Source organism: Nicotiana tabacum, chromosome 16, assembly GCF_000715075.1.
Source record: "Nicotiana tabacum cultivar K326 chromosome 16, ASM71507v2, whole genome shotgun sequence".
Classification (NCBI taxonomy): Eukaryota; Viridiplantae; Streptophyta; class Magnoliopsida; order Solanales; family Solanaceae; genus Nicotiana; species Nicotiana tabacum.
The window spans coordinates 20,236,676-20,262,857 of NC_134095.1; the positions used below are offsets into that span (position 1 = coordinate 20,236,676).

The window sequence follows — 26,182 nt, forward strand, 5'->3', positions numbered from 1 at the left end:
AACGTACCGGGAGCACTAAAGTCTACCCGGCCTTGTTGCTGGCCCAGCCTCGATCTATTTGGTATAATTTCTACAGAAAAAGCGGGTCACGCGAACGTGTAAACCATTTTCAGAAGACTTAGATGGGTGGCGCAAGAAGATATTTAAATACAGTGCAAGTAATATCAAAGCGAAAAATGACAATTAGCACATTGAGTCCATAAAATACAGTAATATCAGTAATAAAGACAAATAAAAATCGCATTAACAAGCTCGAATTCTTGAACCCTGAACCACGTGGTCTAGGTTCGATCCCCAGCAGAGTTGCCAGAGCTGTCACACCTCCTTTTTACACACCCGAGGGTATACAAGGGTATAAGGGACGATATGAGATTATTCATCAATTCAGAGTCACCACTTGGATAGTTTATTTGGTGTCCCAAGTCACCCGTTTATTTTAAATCCCAAATCGAGGAAATTTCGACTTTTCTTTTGAAGTCTGCGAAACAAAAATTCTGAATAAGGAATTCTGTTAATTCGAGGGAAGGTGTTAGGCACCCCCGAATTCCGTGGTTCTAGCACGGTCGCTTAGCAATTCATACTTGGCTTAATTGTTTAACTACTCATTTTTAAGACCTATTGTTCAATTATCTTTTTACCGCTTTTAAATCAAATCACTTGATTATTCATAATTAAAGAATTGAGTTACGCGTACGTATACTCTTTTCCTTTGGCGCGTCAAAAATCATGTCACGTGAACGTGTCCACGATTAATAATGCTTTGCTTATTTTATTAAGAAAAGTTTGGTTGAAGTTGCGCGAACGCATCCCTCGAGTCATTGTTTTTTAGAATTAAAATTGCAATTATGTTACGGGAACGTATACATAATCACAATACTAGTCTAAATCGAGCCTAAAGTAAACTACGGGTATTTGATTAAGGCGTAATTTTGAAGTGCACCTAAAGGTGTGATTATATCACTAAACTAGTCTACATCATGTATCTAGGTGTAAAGGTACAATACTACATGAGAAACTTATTTGAAATAGTTATGGCAACTTTATTTATTAAATGACAAACAGGCCCAGATTTTGAAGTTTGGGGGGGGGGGGCGGCTGACAAAGGTTGAGTCCAAGTGAACTCTAACCCAAAACATATATTGTCTATTATCCATACAACTAAATTAATTCTAAAAGAACCTAGACCTGACTTAATTCAGATAAATCTGGCCCAAATAAATTTTTAAGCAAATAATCAATTTAAATGTAATACATTCAAAAAGATTTAAGCTTACTAATGAGTACAAGTAATTCTGGCCCAGAATCCATTTGTGAACAAATAAATAAACTTAATAATGAGTCCAACTGAACTCTAGTCCAAGACATAATTGAAGGAAATTTGAAATTAATAATCCTAATGACAAAATGAAGAATTTTAACTATATTTTGGTTTATCTTTTGAAACAGAAAAGTAAAAAAAAAGGGTTTTGAATAAATAAAATCTGTTAAATTTTAGGCAATCTTCCTACTAATTTGCCTAAGTCTTCATTTTTCAAAATGCTGATTTAGAAGCTTATTTGTATTTCAAAAATCTTGATGTGTAAATACTATTGATCAACTCATTTTATTTTAGTAACAAAAAATCAGAACACAAATTCATCAACCCAATTGACCTTGGGCCTGAAAATGTATTATGGTTATCACTTAGTTATTTCGTAAAAAAATCTGATTTTTATGACTTTAAGCTAATAAAAATCCAGCATTATTTAACTATTAAAAATAGTGTGTTAAATTGCTAAACTATTAAGCTGATTTAACACATAAGGAAACGCAGTAAAATTATTACATTTTTTGCTAACTGAATAACCAAACTACCTATTGCTATTCTAACAGAATTTCTGGAAAATGACTTATGTGATACTACTACATATGAACACACAAATTTTATAAATGTATGAATCTTTAAGAAGATTCTGTAATTAACAGAACAATTTTAAACTTATACATTTGCCTAAAACATTGTAAACAAATTTACAACATAACAAACAAACAAGCTTCAAACAAACATGGTTCATGCAATATTCAAGCTAGCTACAGATTTATCAAGAAATTCGCCTCATGATTCAACAAAAGAAAGAAACTTTACACTTTTGTTAAGAAGAGTACCTTGACAGTAGCAAGAAAACAAATAGAAAGAAAATAGATCTCTGAAAATTTGAGCGAGAAACAGCAGCAAACCCAAACAGAAAACCAAAACCAGCTTCCAATAACCCAGAAATCCAAAAGATAGTGAGAAAAATCAGTAGGAGTTCTTTGCTAATAGTGAACGAAAGAGACTCCAAAGTAGTGCAAAATCAATGTATTTTTTTAGGCCTAAAATGTATCCAACTCTCTCTGTATAATGGAAAGAAGAAGTGTATTTATAGAATGAGGAGGTGAAAAGGGATTAGAATTGAGGTACAAAGAATCTGTCAGAATTCCCTATTAATTAGGAAAAATGGCATCTTCTTTACAGAAATGGATAGCTGTGCAATTTTTAGTACCTTCCTTATCTCAGAAAAATAGACAAGTGTCCCATTTCTGGATATTTTTTGGATCTTATCCTTTTCCTTACTCAGCATTGGGACAGTTGTCCCTGTTCTAGAAAGTTCTAGCACTTTCTGAATGATTTTTAAAATTTAGGTTTCCAAAATTGACCCTCAAGAGTCTTGGAATTACCTCAAAACCAGATTGGTTTCGGGCCTGAGTCAAATGACTCTTGGCCTAAAGAGCTTGGGCTCTTAAACTTTAACAAAGCTATGAGCCTGTCCATTTAGCCAGACCCAATTTTAACATGAAAATAAATAAATACTAACAAACTATGGGCCTGTCAATTTAGCCAGGCCCAAAAAATTAACAAATATAACAAAAATAAAACATTAATGAAGAGAATGAAACACTGTTTTTTTAGTATTTTTACCTTCTTCTTTTTTGATTTTTGATTAATCCATCTAATTAATAAATGAAATAACAACTATATAATAATATAAAACTAACATAACATGATTATACTAACATTACATATATTTTAACTAAATTCGGTTTTAACTAATTAATTACTTATTACGGGAATTACTAAATATGATAATTAAATAAATAAATACAAAATGCGTTAAATAAATAACAGAAATAAATAAATTAAAAAAACAGAATGCGTAAATAAATAAATAAATAAATAAATAAAAAGCAGAATAAAATGCGCAAAAAATAAAAAAAAATAACAGAAAATAAATGTGAAAATTAACGGAAATAAATAACAAATGCGTAAATAAAATTACGAAATTAAAAGGGTCTAATCATGAAAAAACCCTCAAGCCAAGACTCCCGTCTTGGATCTAAAATCCTTGATGGAAGATCTTGACCGGAGGATTTTTTAACGGCTAGAAAAATGAAGAAGGGGTAGATCTAGGGTTTTGGCCTTTTTAGATCCAAGATCTACGGATTTTGGTTGGGTTTTTGGGGATTTAGTTGGTAGGATGAGGTTTAGGAGGATGAGAGGAGTGTATGGTGTGAATTTGAGGGGTTTTGGAGTTCCACCGCCGCCTTGGGCGATTTCCGGCGGCGGAGTAGTGGTGGTAGAAGGGTTTCGGCCCTTTTTTTTATTTTAGAAGGGTTGGTTTTTTATGGATTTAGGTTGTGGGGTGAGGTAGAGGAGGAGATGAGGAGAAGAATGAAGTTATTTTGGGGGTTTTTGGAGGTTGGCCGCCGCCGATGGAGATTTCCGGCAGGCGGCGCCGCCAGTGGAGGAGGGTGGCGGCGGAAAATGGGAGGAGAGAGAAGAGAGAGAGTTGGGGAGCTCTAGTTTTGGGGAGTTGAGAGAGAAGTGGAAGAGTGGGGAGTTTGGAAATGAGGGGGGTGTAGATTTTAGGACACTTTTATATTAAAAAAAATGTGAGTTCCGGACCGTTGGATCTTGTTGGAGATCAATGGCCTAGATTAAAAGGGGAAAAGATGGATTGGGATCAGATTTTTAAGTTTTGGGCTTGGGGTGTCTTGGGTTAAATTAGGATTGGGCTAGTTTAGGAAGAAATGGCCCAATTCGGCCAAAACCCCCCTTTTTTTAATTTTTTAAAGACTAATTAATTAAAATAAATCCTAAACTAAATCCTAAATTATCTTTATTTGTAAAATTTTACTAATTATTTATTTATTATTATAAAAATTACTTGATCCTAAATTAAAAGAGAGAAAATCAATAATCTAAAAATTAAAAAGGTAAACAATGTAAAATGAGCCATTTTTTGATTTACAACTTTAATAAAACAAATAATTATCTAATTAATCCAAATGCTATAAAAACAAAAATCTAAACGCAAGGCATGGTATTTTTGATATTCATGATTTTTTAATAAAAATTAAACGTGTACAAAAATGCGAACAAATAATAAAAAACCTATAAAATGGCAAATAATTGGAAAAATGTATTTTCTTGGATTTTATAGGAGTATTTCATACAAGGCAAAAATCACGTGCTCACATATGGTATTCTTTTCACCTTTAAATTTATAACTTGAGGTGTACAATATAACAGTTTATCTTTAAACATTAATCAAGGAAAAAAAATTGAGTTTTGACCCATGAATTGGTAAATTGGAACTTAATGATAATTTGGACTCGAAGACTAATGGGTGCTTCGACAGTATAATAGGTTTGGGGATTTGAGCATGTTCACAGGAGTTCACTTTTAGTTGTCTTTGATTTGACATTCCAAAAATTATAACGTGATCCCGTAACACCCCAAATTTTTTTATAATATTTGCATTTTTGATTGGACATTTTTATAACGAGGAAATATTTACTTTGCACTTCTAAATGTGAAATGGTCAATATATGAAAATTTCTTACTTTAGGTTGTGTTAATATTAGCAATGAAGTTTCATGATGTTGTTATATGTAACACTTAATATTATTTTGACTAGTTGTTATTAAATATAATATATAATTAAGTTTTGGTTTCCAACTTTTTGTATTTATCTAAGAATATTTAGTAGTTGGGTAACCATTTTATTTCATATCTATCCATCTCTCTCTTTCTATCTATCTCTCCTTCTCTCTCTCCTCTCTCTCTCTCTCTCTCTCTCTCTCTCTCTCTCTCTCTCTCTCTCTCTCTCTCCTCCGTAGAAACTTGAAAATCTGAAGTTTCATGAAACAAACCATGGATTTCTACTAAATCAACAAGCAAATTTCGTTTTTGGTGAAGATCAAGTTGCTCCTCTTGGTAAGTTTCTAAACTTGTTTTTATACTAGACACCTACTAGAATTTTCTACATATCTTTTTGTACAGAGCTCCGATTTAAGTGATCCAGGACTTTCTGGAAAGGTATTTCATAAATCTATAACTTTTATGAAGGAAACAAAATCTAGTTTTATTGGTATTTACCTGAAAAAGGATTAGAAAGTACAGGGCAGGTGTTGTCCAGATTTCCAGTTTTAGAAATACTCCATGTACTGTTGTTAGTAATTTTAGCATAACTTTTTGTTCAAAATCGATATGGAGGTGATTCAAGATGTTCTGAAATGGTAAGCAATATATCTACAACTTTTGTGAAGACCAGAAAGTCTAGTTTGTTCGTGTAGATCTTCAAAACTGAGTCACAACTCGGAATAGTGATATTGTCCAGAATTTCTGTTTCAAACGTTTTTGGGTAATTTTCACCAATATCATATTTAGTTTGACTTGCTAAATCACTGAACTTATTTAGATACTTGATTATGTATTTACGTACCCTTGAAAAAAATCAAAGGGGAAGTGTTTGAGGAAGTGGACAGATTTGGTTTGTTTACGGCGTAGAAGATTCGAACGTCCCCAAGTTGTGATTGAACTGTTTCGTGGTAAAACACCAAGGTTTGTGTATAAACTTGTACTCTTTTTTCTTGATGGAATATGTTGAAATAACTTGATATTTTATTTTTCTTGGCTTCAATTTATATTGTTATATTCGTACTATATCAAGTATTGTAAGATATTTGCTAAATCGCCCATTCGTACGGATTGTTTGATCATTTTGCATTCTTGTTGGGACTTTGTCCTTCTTGTGGCAGTGACTTTGTCACTCATTTTGGCATGCCTCTTGATTCAGATCTTTTGCCATCTTGACTTTGGATTTGTAGTTCATCTTGAATTATGGAACTTGTCCGTGTTAAGTACGAACTAGGAAGCCATTTTTAATATGGTTCTTGATTCTCTTGTCTATTGGGTTTTGACCCTACTTGATTTGGGGCTTCGGTCCATCTTGATATCTGATTATGCTTAGTGTGATGTCATGACGTACATATTGGGCGAAAAATGGATATTTGGTATACTCTCTTAAATTGATAGTATACACTTTTTAGACTCTTGAACATTGTTATTGATATTTGAAAACACTTCAAAGTTTGATATTGATATGTTTGATATATTTGTTCACTTGTTTTAAATTATGTTAAATTGAGCTAATTATGACTGAAAAGGGGAATTGGAGAATTTAATGACTCCAAGCCTAAAGTTTATACACCACTAAGCTTTATGCTTAGCGATAGTTGTTTTCTATTGTAGGAAATGTTCGGGATAAAATCTGAAGATGGCCAGGGTGAAGTAGTCTTTTTGGGAGAATTTATGGAGATCACATTTGCATATGCACCTTGGTTTGCATAGTTTTGGGACATGTACATGATATACATGATATACAGGATATATACACACACACATATATATATATATATATATGTACATGATAAACAGGATATATACATACATATATATATATATATGTCACACTTATGTTATTTGGAGGCTTGTTGGATTTTAAAGACCAAAATCTTGTAACTTGAATTTGTAACCTATTTTATTGTATTAGGGTGTTTTAATAACTCAAGTCTTGTAATATGTTGAATTTACACTTTGTCTTGTAAATATGTAGAAAAGGAGAAAACTAGTTTCTTTTTTTTTACCCGATAGTTTGAAAGTTTTGTACAATACAAACTTGTAGTGACTTTGAATGATTGTATAAATCTGTTAGGAAGTTGCTTTAATCTGTTGATTAATCAAGAAGGGTTATATCACCATATGTTAATATTTTGACATTGTATTTCATTTAAAATAAATTTATGGTGTATTTTCAAAAAAAAAAATATATTGCACTTTGAACCTTTTCGCATGGGCCTACTTATGCTGCTAAAATTATTCTGAATATTTTTATTAATATCTCTTTTAATATTTTGTAAGTAGGAAATTAGATTTGTTTTCTAAGTAGTACCCTCCCAAAGGGGTTGCTACAAGTTTTGGTATCAGAGTCACGGTTTGTGATTCTAGGATTTGTTTTGTTGTGATAGTACCTAGTATTTGTTGTTATTTCCTTTCTTTAAAATGACTTGGAGTTTATAATTTTTTGCATACTTATTTAATTTAATTTATTGTATTCTGTGTGCATATGCATAATGTACATATCCCCAATGCAGTGTGATCTTATCTTTTATAGGACTTTTAATATGGCCTCTTCTTCGACTAGAGCTGTTGAATCCGTTGATGAAAGTCAGGCCCAGTATAATGTCATGCCTCACCTTCAGGGAGGAAACGAGGAACCCTTGCCTAACCTAAATCATCCTCGTGTTAGTGGAAATGAAATGGGCAGTAATCCAAGAGCAATGAGTCATAATACTCCATTTATGACTCCTCTATTCCAGCAGATGACTGAATTCTTTCGTCACTTGGCTGGGACAATGTCAGAACCTAGTGAAATGAATTTTGAGAAGATGAGAAAAATGGGCGGAGTTGAATTTGAAGGCACTACAGATCCCACGGTAGCTGAATAATGGCTCGAGCGCATGGAGATGGTCTTTGAACAACTGGAGTGTACTAATGCTGCCAAATTTAAGTATGCTATCTCCCTTTTACAAAAAGATGCCTATGATTGGTGGGTAAGTGTGCCAAATGCAAAAGCAAAACCTCCGGTGCTGACTTGGGATGACTTTGTGAAATCATTTCGTGCAAAATATGTTCCCCCTGTCTATTGTGATGCTAAAAAGAAAGAGTTTCTGAATTTAAGACAAGGGAGTATGTCTATTGCAGAGTATCAACAAAACATTCTCAGGCTTTCTCGCTATGCTAAAGGTATTATTGATGGTGAAAGAGACAAGTGCAGAAGATTTGAAGAAGGTTTGAATGGTTACATTCGAAAATCAGTGGCAATCTTACAACTTGAGGATTTTTCCAAGTTGATTTCAGCTGCACTTACTTGGGAAAAAATTGACAAGGAAGAAGCTAGTAGGAGAGAAAACAGGTTTTAGGAAGGGTAATTCAGATTATGGCGGTCCATCCAAAAAGGGAAAGTTTGACTATTCCAAGACTGAGAGTACACATAAATCATTACATCATAAGCAGAATAAGTCAAATTTTTCTACTGCCAGTACTCCAAGTTATGGCCAAGGCAAAACTCATACACCTACTTGTGCACAGTGCGGGAAGAATCATTATGGTGCATGTAGACGAGCTTCTAGTGCTTGTTTTAATTGTGGAAGCATGGATCATAAAGTGAAGGATTGTCCTAATCCTAATCCTCTTTCTTATACACATACAGAAGGATCAGTTCAAAAGCCTATCACTACTCATTCTCAAGCTAATAGTAGTGCTAGACCTCGAAATATGCAAGCAGTGGGCTCGAGTGTAGCTAATCAGGCTGGTGGGTCGAGAGATGATGCACGAGTTTATGCTATGAGACAGAAGAATGACCAGGATGGTCCGAACGTGGTTGCTGGTAAATTTCACTTATTTGGCATATCTGTTGTTACATTATTTGATCCTGGATCTTCACACTCTTATGTTTGCTCATCACTTGCATTTCCCGATACTGTTAAATCTGTGAGACTTGACTTTGATGTGTTGGTCACGAGTCCATTAGGTCATCAGGCCGTTGTTAACAGGATTTACCGAGATTGTCCATTCATGATTCAAAATCTGGTCTTCCCTGTCGACTTGCTTGAAATGCCCTTCCGAGACTATGATGTTATTGTTGGCATGGATTGGCTCCATAAGCACCATGCATTGGTTGATTGTAGGTTGAAGCAAGTGACATTTAAAACTCCTGCATATTCACACATGGTAGTTCAAGGAGAAAGATCATTGACATCTAATATTATTTCTGCGGTCTTGGCAAGGAAGATGATTTGTCAAGGTTGTGATGCCTATCTTGCTCATATAGTCGATACACGATTGGGGAGTCCAAGTCTTAAGGACATACCAACTGTGTGCGACTTTCCTGATGTATTTCCTGATGATCTTCCTGGGTTGCCTCCAGAAAGGGAGATTGAATTTCCTATAGATCTTTTCCCTGGAACTACTCCTATTTCTATCGCTCCCTATAGAATGGCTCCAGCTGAATTAAAAGAGTTGAAGGCTCAATTGCAAGAACTTCTTGAGAAAGGTTTTATCCGTCCCAGTATTTCACCTTGGGGAGCTCCTGTTTTATTTGTGAAAAAGAAAGATGGCACTCTTAGTCTTTGTATTGATTACCGACAGCTGAATAAGGTAACAATCAAGAACAAATACCCACTGCCTAGAATCGATAACTTGTTTGACCAACTTAAGGGTGCCAGCTTATTCTCAAAAATTGACTTGAGGTCTGGATATTATCAGTTGCGTGTGAGGGAGCAAGATGTTCCTAAAACTGCTTTTAGGACCAGGTATGGCCATTATGAATTTTTGGTAATGCCATTTGGTTTGACAAATGCTCCTGCTGCATTTATGGATCTAATGAACCGTGTATTCAAGCCTTATCTCGATCAATTTGTGGTGGTGTTTATTGATGACATTTTAGTCTATTCCAAGAATAGAGAAGATCATGATAAGCATATCCGAATTGTCATGCAAATTCTGAAAGAGAGACAACTCTACGCGAAGCTTTCCAAATGTGAATTCTGGCTAAATGAAGTGGCTTTTTTAGGGCGCATTGTATCATCTGAAGGTGTGAAGGTTGATCCTAGTAAGATTCAAGCTATTGTTGATTGGAAACTCCCTAAAACCCCAACTGAGATAAGAAGTTTCTTGGGTTTAGCAGGATACTACAGAAGGTTTGTGAAGGGCTTCTCTATTATAGCTTCTCCCTTGACCAAACTTTTAGGGAAAGACGCCAAATTTGTATGGGATGACAAGTGTCAAGAGAGCTTTGAAAAGCTCAAATTGTTGACACAAGCTCCAATACTTTCTTTGTCAGCTGAAGGAGAAGATTATGTGGTATACAATGATGCATCTCATCGTGGCTTGGGTTATGTTTTGATGCAAGAAGGGAAAGTAATTGCTTATGCCTCTCGAAAGTTGAAATCGCATGAGTTGAATTATCCCACTCACGATCTTGAACTTGCTGCTATTGTTTTTGCCTTAAAAATTTGGAGGTATTACTTATACGGAGAGAAGTGTCACATTTTTACTGATCACAAGAGTTTGAAGTACTTGGGTACACAAAAAGAGTTAAACTTGCGACAACATAGATGGCTTGAACTCATCAAAGATTATGATTGCATGATTGATTATCATCATGGTAAAGCCAATGTGGTTGCAGATGCGTTGAGTCGCAATTCCCTTGCATGTTTAACTCTAAGTCCATTGCCGTTGCTTCTTGAATAAAGAGCCATGAATGTTTGCCTTTCATTTAATTCTAATGGTTCTATCATTGTTAATTTGCAAGTCAAACCAGTCTTACTTGAGCAAGTCCAAGAAGCACAGAAGTTAGATGAGAAGCTTGTGAAACGGGTTGAAGAAGTCCAAAATGGAAGAGAATCAGATTTTTCATTAAGGAAAGATGATACCTTATTTTATAAAAATAGGTTGTGTGTTCCTAATGATGATGAATTGAGAAAGCAGATCTTGATTGAAGCACATAGTTCACCTTATGCAATGTATCCTGGAGGTACTAAAATGTATCAGACCATTAAGGAGCCCTATTGGTGGAGTGGTATGAAGAAAGACATTGCAGAGTTCATTTCTAAATGCTTGGTATGTCAACAAATAAAGGCTGAACATCAAGTCCTAGCTGGTCTCCTGCAACCTTTGTCAATACCTGAATGGAAATGGGAAAGGATAACGATGGACTTTGTTTCTGGACTTCCACGCACTCAAAGAAATCATGATGCAATTTGGGTCATTGTAGATAGACTAACTAAGAGTGCTCATTTCTTGGCAATCAGAATGGACTACTCACTTGAACGTTTAGCAGAATTGTACATTAATGAGATTGTGAAGCTGCATGGAATCCCTGTTTCTATTGTGTCTGATAGAGATCCGAGGTTTACATCTAGATTTTGGTCTAGCTTGCAAGAAGCTTTGGGTTCCAGGTTGAATTTTAGTACCGCTTTCCATCCACAAACGGACGGCCAGTCTGAAAGGGTAATACATATCTTGGAGGATATGCTTCGAGCCTGCATTATTGAGTTTAAAGGTAGTTGGGACAAACACTTAGCCTTAATAGAATTTGCTTACAATAATAGCTACCAATCAAGTATAGGCATGCCTCCTTATGAAGCTTTATATGAGAGAAAATGTAGAACGCCTCTTTGTTGGAATGAGGTTGGTGAAAGAAAATTTGTGGGTCCTGAGATTGTGCAACAAACTGAAGATAAAATAAAAATCATCAAGGATCGTTTGAAAATTTCTTCAGACAGACAAAAGTCCTATGCTGATCTTAAAAGGCGTGAAATTGAGCATCAGGTGGGCGATAAGGTATTTTTAAAGGTTTCTCCATGGAAGAAGATTATGAGATTTGGCCAAAAAGGTAAACTTAGTCCTCGATTCATTGGACCTTATGAAATACTTGAGAGAATTGGTCCGGTTGCATAAAAGCTAGTTTTGCCACCTGAATTAGGTAAGATCCACAACGTCTTTCATGTTTCTATGCTTCGAAAATACCGCTCAGATCCATCTCATGTTCTTCCTATTGAGTCTATTGAGGTTAATCCTGATTTGACATATGAAGAAGAACCAATCCAAATCTTAGCGCGTGAGATAAAAGAGCTTAGAAATAAGAGAATCCCATTAGTGAAGGTTCTTTGGAGAAATCATTCAGGCGAAGAAGCTACCTGGGAGCGAGAAGAGGATATTCGAGTTCAATATCCACATTTGTTTCGGGACTAGTACAAGGTAAATTTCGAGACGAAATTTTTTTTAGGGGGAGAGAGTTGTAACACCCCAATTTTTTTTATAATATTTGCATTCTTGATTGGGCATTTTTATAACGAGGAAATATTTACTTTGCACTTCCTAAATGTGAAATGGTCAATATATGAAAATTTCTTACTTTAGGTTGTGTTAATATTGGCAATGAAGTTTCATGATGTTGCTATATGTAACACTTAATATTATTTTGACTAGTTGTTATTAAATATAATATATAATTAAGTTTTGGTTTCTAACCTTTTGTATTTATCTAAGAATATTTAGTAGTTGGGTAACCATTTTATTTCATATCTATCCATCTCTCTCTTTCTCTCTCTCTCTCTCTCTCTCTCTCTCTCTCTCTCTCTCTCTCTCTCTCTCTCTCTATCCTCCGTAGAAACTTGAAAATCTGAAGTTTCATGAAACAAACCATGGATTTCTACTAAATCAACAAGCAAATTTCGTTTTTGGTGAAGATCAAGTTGCTCCTCTTGGTAAGTTTCTAAACTCGTTTTTATACTAGACACCTACTAGAATTTTCTACATATCTTTTTGTACAGAGCTCCGATTTAAGTGATTCAGGACTTTTTGGAAAGGTATTTCATAAATCTATAACTTTTATGAAGGAAACAAAATCTATTTTTGTTGGTATTTACCTGAAAAAGGATTAGAAAGTACAGGGCAGGTGCTGTCCAGATTTCCAGTTTTAGAAATACTCCATGTACTGCTGTTAGTAATTTTAGCATAACGTTTTGTTCAAAATTGATATGGAGGTGATTCAAGATGTTCTGAAACGGTAAGCCATATATCTACAACTTTTGTGAAGACCAGAAAGTCTAGTTTGTTCGTGTAGATCTTCAAAACTGAGTCACAACTCGGAATAGTGATACTGTCCAGAATTTCTGTTTCAAACGTTTTTGGGTAATTTTCACCAATATCATATTTAGTTTGACTTGCTAAATCACTGAACTTATTTAGATACTTGATTATGTATTTACGTACCCTTGAAAAAAATCAAAGGGGAAGTGTTTGAGGAAGTGGACAGATTTGGTTTGTTTACGGCGTAGACGATTCGAACGTCCCCAAGTTGTGATTGAACTGTTTCGTGGTAAAACACCAAGGTTTGTGTATAAACTTGTACTCTTTTTGCTTGCTGGAATATGTTGAAATAACTTGATATTTATTTTTCTTGGCTTCAATTTATATTGTTATATTAGTACTATATCAAGTATTGTAAGATATTTGCTAAATCGCTCATTCGTACGGATTGTTTGATCATTTTGCATTCTTGTTGGGACTTTGTCCTTCTTGTGGAAGTGATTTTGTCACTCATTTTGGCATGCGTCTTGATTCGGATCTTTTGCCATCTTGACTTTGGATTTGTAGTTCGTCTTGAATTATGGAACTTGTCCGTGTTAAGTACGAACTAGGAAGCCATTTTTAATATGGTTCATGATTCTCTTGTCTATTGGGTTTTGGCCCTACTTGATTTGGGGCTTCGGTCCATATTGATATCTGATTATGTTAGTGTGATGGCATGACGTACATATTGGGCGAAAAATGGATATTTTGTATACTCTCTTAAATTGATAGTATACACTTTCTAGACTCTTGAACATTGTTATTGATATTTGGAAACACTTCAAAGTTTGATATTGATATGTTTGATATATTTGTTCACTTGTTTTAAATTATGTTAAATTGAGCTAACTATGACTGAAAAGGGGAATTGGAGAATTTAATGACTCCACGCCTAAAGTTTATACACCACTAAGCTTTATGCTTAGCGATAGTTGTTTTCTATCGTAGGAAATGTTCGGGATGAAATCTGAAGATGGCCAGGGTGAAGTAGTCTTTTGGGGAGAATTTATGGAGATCACATGTGCATATGCACCTTGGTTTGCATAGTTTTGGGACATGTAAATGATATACAATATATATATATATATATATATATATATATATATATATATATATATATATATATATATATATATATATATATATATATATATATATATATATATATATATATATATATATATATATATATATATATATATATATATTTGGAGGCTTGTTGGATTTTAAAGACCAAAATCTTATAACTTGAATTTGTAACCTATTTTATTGTATTAGGGTGTTTTAATAACTCAAGTCTTGTAATATGCTGAATTTACACTTTGTCTTGTAAATATGTAGAAAAGGAGAAAACTAGTTTCTTTTTTTTTACCCGATAGTTTGAAATTTTTATACAATACAAACTTGTAATGACTTTGAACGATTGTATAAATCTGTTAGGAAGTTGCTTTAATCCGTTGATTAATCAAGAAGGGTTATATCACCATATGTTAATATTTTGACATTGTATTTCATTTAAAATAAAATTATGGTGTATTTTCAAAAAAAAAATATATTGTACTTTGAACCTTTTCGCATGGGCCTACTTCCGCTTCTAAAATTATTCTGAATATTTTTATTAATATCTCTTTTAATATTTTGTAAGTAGGAAATTAGATTTGTTTCCTAAGTAGTACCCTCCCAAAGGGGTTGCTACAGATCCTGCCTACCATATTTGATATTGCTAATTAATATTTTGCATAGATTAAGGGAGGCCATTTGCTTGGACTTTTAAATATCACAAGGTTTGGGAACTTTCTGTTAGCGAGGTAAGTGTTTGATCTAACCTTGACTTGAGGGATTAATGATCCCCGACTTGTTTGCTATGTGAAATACCATGTGTGTAGCGTATAGGTGTAGTGACGAGCACCAATGCACCGCCAAATTACTTGTTTAGCCTGTTTTCCTTTCCCCGTTCCCCTATATATTATTTTCTTACCTTAATTGCTACTTGCTTATCAATGCTTTCTTGCCTAATTGTTTCATGTTAATTGTTGATTTTTCTATTGAAGTATTATTTGTTTCGTAGCTTCATTTTATTACCCCGTTGGATTATGTTGGTTATTGGTGCTTCATGGTACACTTAGGTTGGTCTCGATGTATAGTTTAACTGGTGAAGTTTTTACAGTTATAGTGATATTCCATTGTGTTGGTTTGAGGAGTAGGTGTTGTGGAGGATTTGAGTGAATTTTGAAACACTTGTCTTCATCTTGTTGTTGTTGTTGATTTGAAACTATATTTGGTTGTTGATATGTTGAGAATTGATGTTGTCTAGTGGGATCGGGTTGCACGCTGCAACAAGGAGTAATAAGGGTGGACAGGTAGGATCGGGTTGCACGCCGCAACAGGAGGAATAAGGGAGATATATTGTGGAGCAATAAGGGTGAACTGGTGGAATCGGGTTGCACGCCGCTACAAGGAGTAATAAGGGTGCATGTTGATATTGTTGTTGTTAATATGTTGGGATCGGGATGCACGCCGCATCAATTGTTGTTATGTATTCACTTTTGTTGAGGTTCATTACTGTGATGTTGCAACACCCTTAAGGATTGGTTATAGCTGAATACTAGCAGAACAACTGGGTTCCGTATTTATGTAATGGAGGTTACTGTTATATTTCATTATGTACTTCCTTTCTGTTTAGTATAAACTGTTGTACGTTGTATATGTTGTATGCCTCGCCATAGCCTCGTCACTACTTCGTCGAGGTTAGGCTCGGAACTTACCAGTTCATGTGGTCGATTGTACTGATACTGCACTCTGCACTTTCTGTGCAGATTTCGGAGCTAGTGGTTAATCGAGAGGTTGGTTGCTATCAATGCATTTAGGAGACCCAAGGTAGTCCTGCAGGCGTCCACAGGCCCTGACGTCCCCTTCTATATTTACTGCATTCTGTTTTACTTTTCTCCGAGACAAATGTATATTTTTTTTTCAAACCAATACTTGTAGTATTCGTAGACTATTCGTGAGTTGTGACACCAATTCCTGGGTGGAATTTATTTTGGTTTTCGTTATTAGCATAAATATAAACTTTTAATCTGAGTTCTTCCGCATTTATTTCTGTTGATTTACTTTTGTTAAGTTTTAAATTATTAAAAAATAAAGGAAAATGTGAGATATTTTGTAATCGTTGGCTTGCCCAGTGAGTACAATATTAGTCGCCATCACGGTCCCGATGGTAGGAAATTCGGGTCGTGACAATTACTCGTTGCTGCATTGTTTATGCATGCATCGGGGCCAGGCACAGTTTATCTAATCTTGCTTTCATTGGAGAATATCATGCGTTGTTGCATAGTTTATGTATGCGTCGGGGTGAGTCCCAGTCTATCTAGTCCCTTCCTTGCTCGGCCTGGAGAGACCGTTGACGGGACGAACGATAAACTTATTGCTTGGGTTTTTGGGCACCTTGGGACTCGATAAATTTGAACGAAGTTCGGACGTGATTCGTAGTATTTAGTCGGCTGAATTGGCATAGGATCGCCATGGCGAGCATACATGCAAGCTTTTCGTGTTCATGTTCTGCCTGTGTTGGGGAGACTATACGTTCCATGGGCTCACCGCCTAGTCCCAGGCTATGGAGATTGTTTCTTAATGATGCCGGCTTGTTCTGAGCCGTTTGTATGTTATTCGTAGTATGGTACGGTGTGGGGGATTTTCCCGATTTTCCGTTTGCCTTATGGAGGAACTTAGAGCCTGTATGTCGGCTAGCCTTCGTTCGCGTATTTGGGAGGACGTCCCTGTTCTCAGGTTTTACTTCTCTATTTTTTTTAAAGAAGGAATAACGGGTTAGAAGTTCATGGAATTATTTGCTACCTTGGTCGGCTGTTTAGCTAATGAATGAGGGGGATTGGCCATGTTTCCCTCGACGGCTGCGCTCTTTGGACCAGGGAAGTTCCCTCGTTTGGCAATGAACAAGGGATCGCGCCGCAGGGCGGCTCGCCTTGTTCTGTATTCTGGTACTAGTTTCAGGCCTGATGTCGGCTTATCAGCCTCGTCACTAGTTGAGCCTTGGCATCTCGTGGGTGGACGATCCACCCCCATTAGGGTCTCGAGTTCAAGTCCCAGTTCATCTCAGTCTCGGGCGCACAAATATGGCAGAAATGTAAGTCATACCACAAACATACAGAAGAGGATTATTTTAGTCAGTAAATTACACAACAAACATCGTTTCATATAGTAGGAGGGAAGGCAATATGCGCAGTATGTAGGAGATGTTGGGTACTAACCTAGAAATGGGATTACGGACGCGTTTGGTATGCATAGTCGTAGTCCCACTATGATGGTTCATGTTCACAATGCATCAGGGCTGATGCTGTGGCACATCGCAATTTTCGTGTGTAAACCAGGCATAACTCTGGTTTTGCGTAAGGATTTATCCTTGGTTGGTTTGGCGGTTTCAGGGGTTTACTGACCGATTTCACAAGTTGATATTCGTAATGAAAGGGTGAAACTTCACCGAATGAGAGATAGAGCTAAGACCATGTTTGGATAGAGGGAACTAAGGTTTTGGCTAGAAAATTCCCACAGACGGTGCCAAATTATTTGACCAAAAAGTGTGAGACCTTTTACTAAACTAATTAAATGAGAAGATAGAGGATAAATCCTAGCCAAATATAATAAACTCTAGATCAATGAATGCTAAGTAAGAAAAGTTGGGTAAGGTTAAGCTGATAAACTCATTAAGATAATGGAAAAAATCCAATGTGTATGATGAGCTTACATTCATTCTCGACATCGGTACTCCACAATATAAAATAAAGAAGAAAGAAAGGATTCACCATTAATGACCACGGGGTGTGTCTTTGTTTATTCCATAACGATGGCTACAAAAAATGAATAGCAAGGTTTCGAACCTTCTCTCATTTACGAGATGGATTCTCCAATTCCCATCCCCTGTTAGTGAAGAAGTGTGATTTGTGAATCCCCCTTTCTTCATTCTCTCACCTAGTATATATACTAGATATTCTCATTTACCCAACGACCATAAGCCAGGGTACCTAAGTCATTTAACTTATCACCGGTTGATTCTCTGAAATGCCGTAACATTCAATTTGCCGTACAAGTATTCTGAGTAGACGACCTCAGTCGTGGCCGAGGTGATTGTCGCTATAGCATTATATGAATACGACTTTGGCCCAAGTAACTTTTTGCCGTTCCTCTTCACGCAGATTCTCGTTTGGTCAAATATCAACCTTTACAAGATAAACAAAAGAAAGACAACACATAGAAATAGAAATAGAAATAGAAATAGAAATAGAGAACAGAACATCTTTATTGCATTGGAAAACAATTTAAACATTAGCAAATGCTTAATTGTCTATTTCATTCATTTTAAATATTGCACTTGAACATAATATTTGATCCTTAAAAGATTTTTGTAAACACCTTCATTCGTTATCTTTTTCTTTTATAAAATTTGAGCTTATTTAAATTTTGGCTCTGCACCGCCCATAACGTCGTCGTATCAAATATCAATTTATGACTTTCATTAAAAGTACAAAAGGCAAAGCCGCAAGTCCAACTCAAAATATCTCAAGTCTCAGCTGAGCTGACCGAAAGCTGACCGGAGACAATGAGCAATAAACCGTTGAACACTCTCCGGCCAACCGAAACCCTAGAATTGGAAAGCGGACTCTCTCTAGTCCCCCGCATTAAGCTTCTCTTAACAATCTACCGCGCCGACAAGTCTGTTTCTCCGATCGACGAATGGAAGTTCAAGCGATCACTGATCGATTACATAAAATCCTCATTCTCCATCACTGTTCCTGAAGAAGACCTCGAAATCCGGAGATTCAAAGACCTCAACAAGCGGAAGCGCGAGGAACCGGTGGCTCGTGGCCGCCTTTTTGTTCATGACTTAGGGTTTCTGTTGAAGGTGATTGGTGAAACTGAGGATGATGTGGAGAGAGCTGATAAGAAGTTTCTGGAATGGAGGAGAGGGTTTGTGGAAAAGTTGGATGGAATTGAGTTGAGTTTGGAAGGTACTAAGTTTAAACTGGATGTAGCTGTGCCGGTGTCTGATGATTTTGGAGGAATGCGCAAGAAGTGGGAAGAGATTATTGCTTTTGGTGCTCGTGGTTAGTAAATATTTTATATTTTTTAGTATTTTGGATATAATGCAGCTGAATTACTAATGTCGGTACACTTACTTTGTGTTTAGTTATTGTTTAGAGATTTGTATGTTAAAAGAAAATGTAGAAACCCTTTGAAAGAATCCAATGGAGCGGAACGAATTGTGAGGATTCATATAGCTGACCAACGTTTGGGGCTGAGGCACAGTAGTAGTTTCTGTTATGGTGTAGCTGAATGCAGCTATAACATTCTGTGTTGTGTGAATTCTATTACATATTATCACCGCACCCCACTCCCGTTTTATTTGTTCAATTTTTTGGAGAAGAGTTGTTTATTGATGTATGCTTAATTGTTCTAGTAGCCGGAGAACAAAAAGCAAGAATAGTGAAGAAACTTGGTTCTATTCATTTTAAATAAGAAGAATAATAGTCTGTTTTCACTGGTCTGTATGACTTTTCTACAATGTAGAAGTCCATCTGCCTAAAAAGTGATCAATGAAATGTGATAGTTAGATAGGAAAATCTGGATTTTAAATTTGAAATGAGGAGCTAAGAAGAATACATGCTAAAGCAAAAGACATTTAAATTATGTGGTGTAAATGGTAGACCATATGTTTCTGAAGCTGTACATAGAGGGTAAGAAGCTGAAACTGCTAACAACATGAGCTCCCTCAGCCTAATACTTTCAAAGCCTCTGGACGGGTTTTTATTTTGGCCAAGCTCAGAATACTTGGTGGTTCTCACTAAATTGTTGGTGTAATCATGCCTGCGTGATATGACGCGGCAATGTAAATGGTCCATGCTTTTTTACCAGGTTGGTTACTTGAAATGATTGTGTCTCCGATTTTCTTCTTTACAGGATATCAGAGGAGTGGAAGGATGCAGCCAGATACAATCGTGTTGAAAGGTATGCCATCACGATGGTTCGCAGAGACGAGGGTCTCATCCAAGCCCTCAATGCTGGTTACTCACACAATATTTTCTGCACTTGGAAAGATAAGGTGCGTGCTGTTCCTTGTTTCTTATTATTTATTTGACTGTTTACCAAAGAAAAATTGTTATCTATTTGACTACTTGTTTGACATTTTGAAATGTTGGTTATCACTCTTATTGGAAGTCATCACTTGTCACTTACAATGAGCAATATGAAGCAAGGGTTTATCACTTCATGGATGAAGGCCGTGCATTTTAGAGAAGCGTGTGCTTCACTTCTCTTTTCGCTTTAAGCTTCATGTACCTTGTCGCTCTTTTGCGCTTTTCACTTTTAAAACCATTGTTGGTTATGAAGTTGATTGATGTCTATTTGGTCATTAGTACTTGCAGCTGCTTCCTGTATATTTGCGCACTTAACGTGTCAAGTGCTTTTTTTACCATTTCTTAGAAGAGTTCTAACCAGCAATATAGATGCCTACCAAAAGTTTTGGAATTTGTTTTGGTTCATTGATAGTGTTAGCGATCAAAATTTGTCAACAATCAGTCTCAAATCTCAACTGCATCCAACTATGTGTTGTAGAGAGGTGGAGAGTGGAGACTACCTTATTATGTGCTCTCTACTCCCTTTTTTCCTTTCTCTTGAGAGGGTATAATGTATATTATGCCCTTATTTATTTTCAGTTGCACTTATCCACGAAAAATGGGAAGAGAAAGAAACTGGCTGGTCTTTCATCGTTGCTTTCCAGATTTTAGCTCTTAAGCTTATCGCGTATTTGTACAAATATTTTCTTAGTAATGCTATCTTCCTTTATTTTGCTTATCTCATCTTTTTCTTGGATAGGAATCTTCATGTTGCTGAGGATAATAGTATAGGTGACAATGCAGATGAAGGAGACATTGTTTCTGGTCTTCATTGTAAGATTGTGGTGCGGTTTGAGAAGCACAATGACTTGTGTGACGCCTTGAAGGTTTTGTGTAGTCGCTCATTGCAAAAGGTATATATGTTGGAACATCAGTCTGTTGTTTTTACTTTTTCCTATAGTTAGCACCCTTTGGCACTCTGATGGGAAGTAATTGCTCTGCCAAAATTGGAAGAAATGAATTGCTTTTACATATCTGAAAAGAAGAAAAATTTGAGGTGTGTCTACATCGTAATTGATGCTCTGTTGAAACATATTGGAGAAACGTACTTTATAGATTTAGTCTTTTATCTTCTTTAGCACACAAAGACACTTATGAATGGAATATCTAACAGGTGCTCGGATATATGTATAAGCAATTAGGCATTACTCCACTACTGCTTTAGTTAGTTTTCATCAAAAAGCATAACGCTTATTAAGTGTTACAAATTTTTGCCGTGCTTACATACTCCCTCTGTCTGATTTTATGTGATACAATTTACTTTTTAGTCTTTCCCAAAAAGAATGGCACCTTTCTGTACTTAGGAACAATCTTACTCTAAACATCTCATTTTACCCTTAATGACATGATTTTATAGCCACAAAGTGTCTATGGCATGTTTTAGATCACAACTTTGAAGAGTCTTGCTTTCTTTCTTAAACTCCATGCTCAATCAAACATTTTTATATAAAAAATGGGACAGAGGAGCTTTTGCTTGTGCATATGCATTCATCTCGTAGTTAACAATCCTTGATGGTGTTGTTGCTCAACCGCCAAAGTGGATCTTATGTGCTCCAATTGTAATGACACATTCTGCTGATTCTTCAAAGAAATTGATTTTCATTTGATGCTATTGTTTTTTGGTTAATCACGTGATTGATAATTGTGCAGCAAGGATCACGACTCAGGGCTGATTATGACGTGACTTGGGATAAGGTTGGATTCTTCCAAGATGCTAGACATCAAATAGAAGAAAGAAAGAGAATGCCAGCAAGAGGAGTGGAAGAAAGAGATGAAGTTCATAGACATCACTCGCGAGTCTCTCAATTTAGTTCTGAGGAAGGACGGCGAAAGAGATTCAAGGTCTAAAGGACACACTTTTAGATACATATCCTTCAATTCCTATTTGTTACTATAACAAGTTAACAACTGTTATATGTTTCTTCTCTACCTCTTACTCTTTTTCAAATTTGGCAGAATTGAAAAAGTTATTAAAGTGGCACATCAATTTAGGTAGGAGATTAGATTGAATAAACCTCTTGTTGAATTGCAGGAATAGGGGCAGGACCTTTACGTTCACCTTTGGAGAATTCCCCTGATTTAAGCAGAGACCTGAAGATGATATGTAGTTTTTAAAGGGTCAAGACATGATAAATTATCTGATTCTATTATGTGGCTCCATTTTAACAGGTAAACGTTCCTTCTACAGAGTCCAAGCTGTACCTTCTCCTTTATTAAAACACTGGTCAACTTAATTTATTCTTCGAAAAAGCTCTCAAGCAATTGGCAACCCACATGCCCGTCCCTGTTGCTTTGCTATGAACATGTCAACCGTTATAATTCTATAGACTTCTGCTATACTGCCACCTTAAAAAGGGAAAAAAGAAAAGAGCAGGAGAAATGAATGAACTTATATAATAAGGGAAAATTTTTGCTCAATGAAAGTGGATACACTAAAATAATTTATCGGACGCTGTTGAAAATTAAAATAGAAGGTAGGAGTTGCTAATGTATGGAAGCTGGTAAAGAAAAAATCACACACTAAAAATAGAGACTAATTCCATTGTGTCAATCTAAGAGACAGGGACGCTACATGCTAGAGCAGAAAGATCTAGAAAGGAATAACAAACTTTGAGTCTGTAGTCTTGCCAACTCTAGAAAGCTCAAGATCCAACTCCATTTGGCAGTAGTCTTACCATTGTGATTCTGTGAAAAGAACTAAGAGTATGTTCACTCTTGGAGTTGCATATATCATAATACTTTCTAATAGCCCGTTTGGCCAACCTTCTAAAATCAGCGTATTTTAAGGAGTGTTTTTTTCTCAAAAGTGGTTTGTTCATAAATACTTTTGGTGAGGAGCAGTTTGTGTTTGGTTAATTATTTGAATAGCATTTCTGAGCAGCAAATTAGTGTTTGGCCAAACTTTTGAAAAGTGCTTCTAAGTGTATTTTTCTCAAAAATGCTTTTGGGGAGAAACTACTTTTTTCTGTTTCTCCAAAACTGCTTCTGCTTCTCAAAAGCATTTTTTTTTCCTTTCTAAAAATTTGGCCAAACACTTCAACTTTGAAATAAAAGCACTTTTTTTGAAGGGTTTGGAGAAGTTTGGCCAAACAGGCTATAAGTGAGGTTGAGTAGAAGCTAATTGAGTAACATATTAATCGTTTATTATAGGCTCCATGGGCATAGGAGGCATTTTAACCTTATCTTCACTGCTCAATTGCAACACTTTAGTCCGATGGCCGACTATGCTTATTGAACAACATTATTAGAGGATAGGTTCAGCTAATTTTCTTATTGTCTGCTCAACAAGAAGTCGCCAAGTGTATAGCCAGCCATATGTCTTCTTTATAGGTGCTGGTGAGAGACTGTTAATTTTTATTAGTACACTATGTTTTGGAAACTCCAGTTCACACCACTTGTTTAGCTGACCTTTCCACCAAGGATACATGTTAGAAGGAATTTGGTCGGGTTAAGATCTTTTTTTCTAGAGTTCTGTAGTAAAAAGAAATGAGTCAATTCCCTAGATGGTCATCCATGTTATGGAAATTACTCAAGAAAGTCACTTTTATATTTTGTAGGACAATAAAATCACTCATGTTTGCCTATATATATCAAAAGGTCAATACTCACTCACTAGAATCATTTGCCATGTCATTTACAATACCTATTTATACAAGAATAACCTATTCTCTAACCTAAACAATTTGATCAAAGATCCAAAATATATGTTAAATGACTGCTTTTCAAGGATCACTTTTCAAAAGTTTATTATGATAATGGGCAGTAAGGCGCGGGAGGTTTTGATAGTTGGGGCAAACCATTAATCGAATTCCTGTGATACATAATTTGAAGCTTGACCTCTAATAGACAAAGAGCTGCTCCAACTTTCAAATATTTAGCCTGACGAAATAAAATATCAAGTTAAAAAGAATAAAAACTAGTTTGGTTGGGTTAGAATGACAATATGTTGATAAGATTCTAATTTTTTTTTATATTTTAGAATGAATACCAAATATCGTTAAAAAAATTGCCTCAAAGCACTAACAAGAAATAGGACTGTCAATCACCAGAACCAACGAAAAGATATCACAGAAGACTTTTGTGATGAACCTTAAAATCTATGAAACAAGTACTGTGATTGAAAATTATTTATGACGATCCTTAAAAATTGTCACAATTAAAGAATAAAATTACTACAAGACTAGAGTAGTAGAGATCACCACTAATAAAAGGATGCACATGAGTGATTTTATTATCCTAAAAAATCCAAAAATGGGTTATTCTTGTATAAATAGGTATTTTAAATGACATGACAAATAATTCTAGTGGGAGAGTGTGAGTAGTGACCTTTTGAGATTATAGGCAAATATGAATGATCGTATTGTCCTAATAAAAATAAAAGTGACTTTCTTGAGTAATTTCCATAACATAGATGACCATTTAGGGAATTGACTCTAAAAGAAATATATAGAATTATAGTAAGTTCACAAAAGAACTTTTTAAAATTAACATCTATCAAGTTTTACTAAAATTAGCAATCTGTTTAGTAAATCAATGTGGTAGATTTTGAATTTCTTTTTTCTGATTGGATTGCTAATTTAAAAGTTGTAGAGTAAAACTTGATAGAAGTTAGTTCTAAAAAATTATTTTGTAAACTTGCTCCAATTCTGTATATTTCGAGAGTACTAGGCGTTGTGCTTCACAAACTTAGTGTCACTGAAAGGGTCCTGAAAATGGCTGCTCTTCAGTTAAGCGACTTGACTTGGAAGCTCGAGTTCCAATGTTCTTATCAATGGATTTTGTTACGCAGCTTGAAGTCAAGTCTTGACCCGATTCCTTCGGCAAACTTAACGTTTCTGTCATTGTGCATTTTATTCAACTTCTGCCTGCTGTTGCTGCTCTTATTATCTTTCTGCATTATGTTAAATGAGAAGGTCAATTTAATGCTGGCCCTTTACAGAGCATCTTTATTTGCTTCTTGTTCTGGTCTAATTCGGTATCGTACTTACTGTTCCCTAAAGGCTAAGATAAGAACACAACATTCTTTATGTTGTTTCCAAAGTTGTGGAGTAATGGCAACGCTTTTGCATATCGTTTTCAGTTTCGAATGTTGTTGACAACAATATTTACCAAGTGTTTACAAGTCTAGCTGATTGACTAGTTAGATAGTTTATCACAATTGGCTAAGTTGATTGGGCGATTCTCACTTGCTTTCGGTATACGTCTGGTATTAACACGTTACAAAGCTGCTAGTGAAATGCAATGTTTATCACAATCATACTATATCTCAGAACTAATTGTATCCGGCTAATAAATACGTACACTTTATCATCATAAACTGCCAAACTCATTTGGCCATTTTTCTTTTTTTGGGGTTGGGAGGTTAGGGGGGTTTTAATCTAAAGAATAAAGTTGAGGCTTAAGGCTACCCACAGCCTGCCTTTCTTTGATGTTGCCTGCAATTGCGAATGTTCAAAATTTCTGGTGTAGCCCTTCCCCAACCTAACACATCTAACCAACACTTCTGATTGGAAATTCCTAGCTCCTTTAATATAATTGTTGTGATCCATTTTGTTTATGCAGTCACGCTACTCAAACCAACCCCTAATTAGCTACCCAGTTACCTATTGTTTAAACCGGCTATGCTTTAAAAAAAATTAACATGTGAGAAAGCCCATCTACATTATTTAATTTGTTTTTTTGCAGGATCATTGTGTGCTTTGGTTTAGCAAACTGATCTTTCCACATTCTAAAGCATGCTTAGTTCCTCCACGAAGCAAAATATGTCATTATTCTCAGAATGGAAACGAAGTAAATTTCATAATCATTTAGTCCGTTTCACTTCATTAACATATCTCCTTTGTTTTCACTTCATTAATACACCTCCTTTATATAATGAAAAGAAACGTGATGTGAACCTCGAACCGAAGTTTAGGCCGCCAAGCTAATAAGACAGCAAAATGTGGACAACAATTAAACACCAAAAAGGGGACCCAAATAGGATTATCAACAGTAATGC

At 35.6% G+C, this 26,182-nt stretch overlaps 1 protein-coding gene across 2 annotated transcripts; it reads left to right on the top strand.

Annotated features, from left to right (window-relative positions):
- Positions 1-18,504: 18,504 nt before the first annotated feature.
- On the top strand, positions 18,505-25,267 carry LOC107797543 (uncharacterized). 2 transcript variants are annotated; one of them, XR_012699944.1, is made up of 6 exons: positions 18,505-19,116; positions 19,970-20,111; positions 20,885-21,038; positions 21,835-22,026; positions 22,217-22,353; positions 23,335-25,267. XR_012699944.1 is itself a non-coding variant. In XM_016620448.2 (5 exons), the coding sequence occupies exons 1-5, from the start codon at positions 18,612-18,614 to the stop codon at positions 22,220-22,222; spliced, it is 999 nt and encodes a 332-aa protein (XP_016475934.1). In that variant the 5' UTR covers positions 18,505-18,611; the 3' UTR covers positions 22,223-22,434. The 2 variants fall into 2 exon arrangements, 1 of the variants encoding a protein (XP_016475934.1); XM_016620448.2 differs by lacking the exon at positions 23,335-25,267 and having other exon boundaries at positions 22,217-22,434.
- The last annotated feature ends 915 nt before the right edge of the window (positions 25,268-26,182 follow it).

Coding starts and splice junctions, on each gene's coding strand:
- LOC107797543 (XM_016620448.2), top strand. CDS start 18,612: ATGAGCAATAAACCGTTGAACACTCTCCGGCCAACCGAAACCCTAGAA. Junction 20,112..20,884: donor TCTGCACTTGGAAAGATAAG/GTGCGTGCTGTT, acceptor TTTCTTGGATAG/GAATCTTCATGTTGCTGAGG. Junction 21,039..21,834: donor GTAGTCGCTCATTGCAAAAG/GTATATATGTTG, acceptor ATAATTGTGCAG/CAAGGATCACGACTCAGGGC.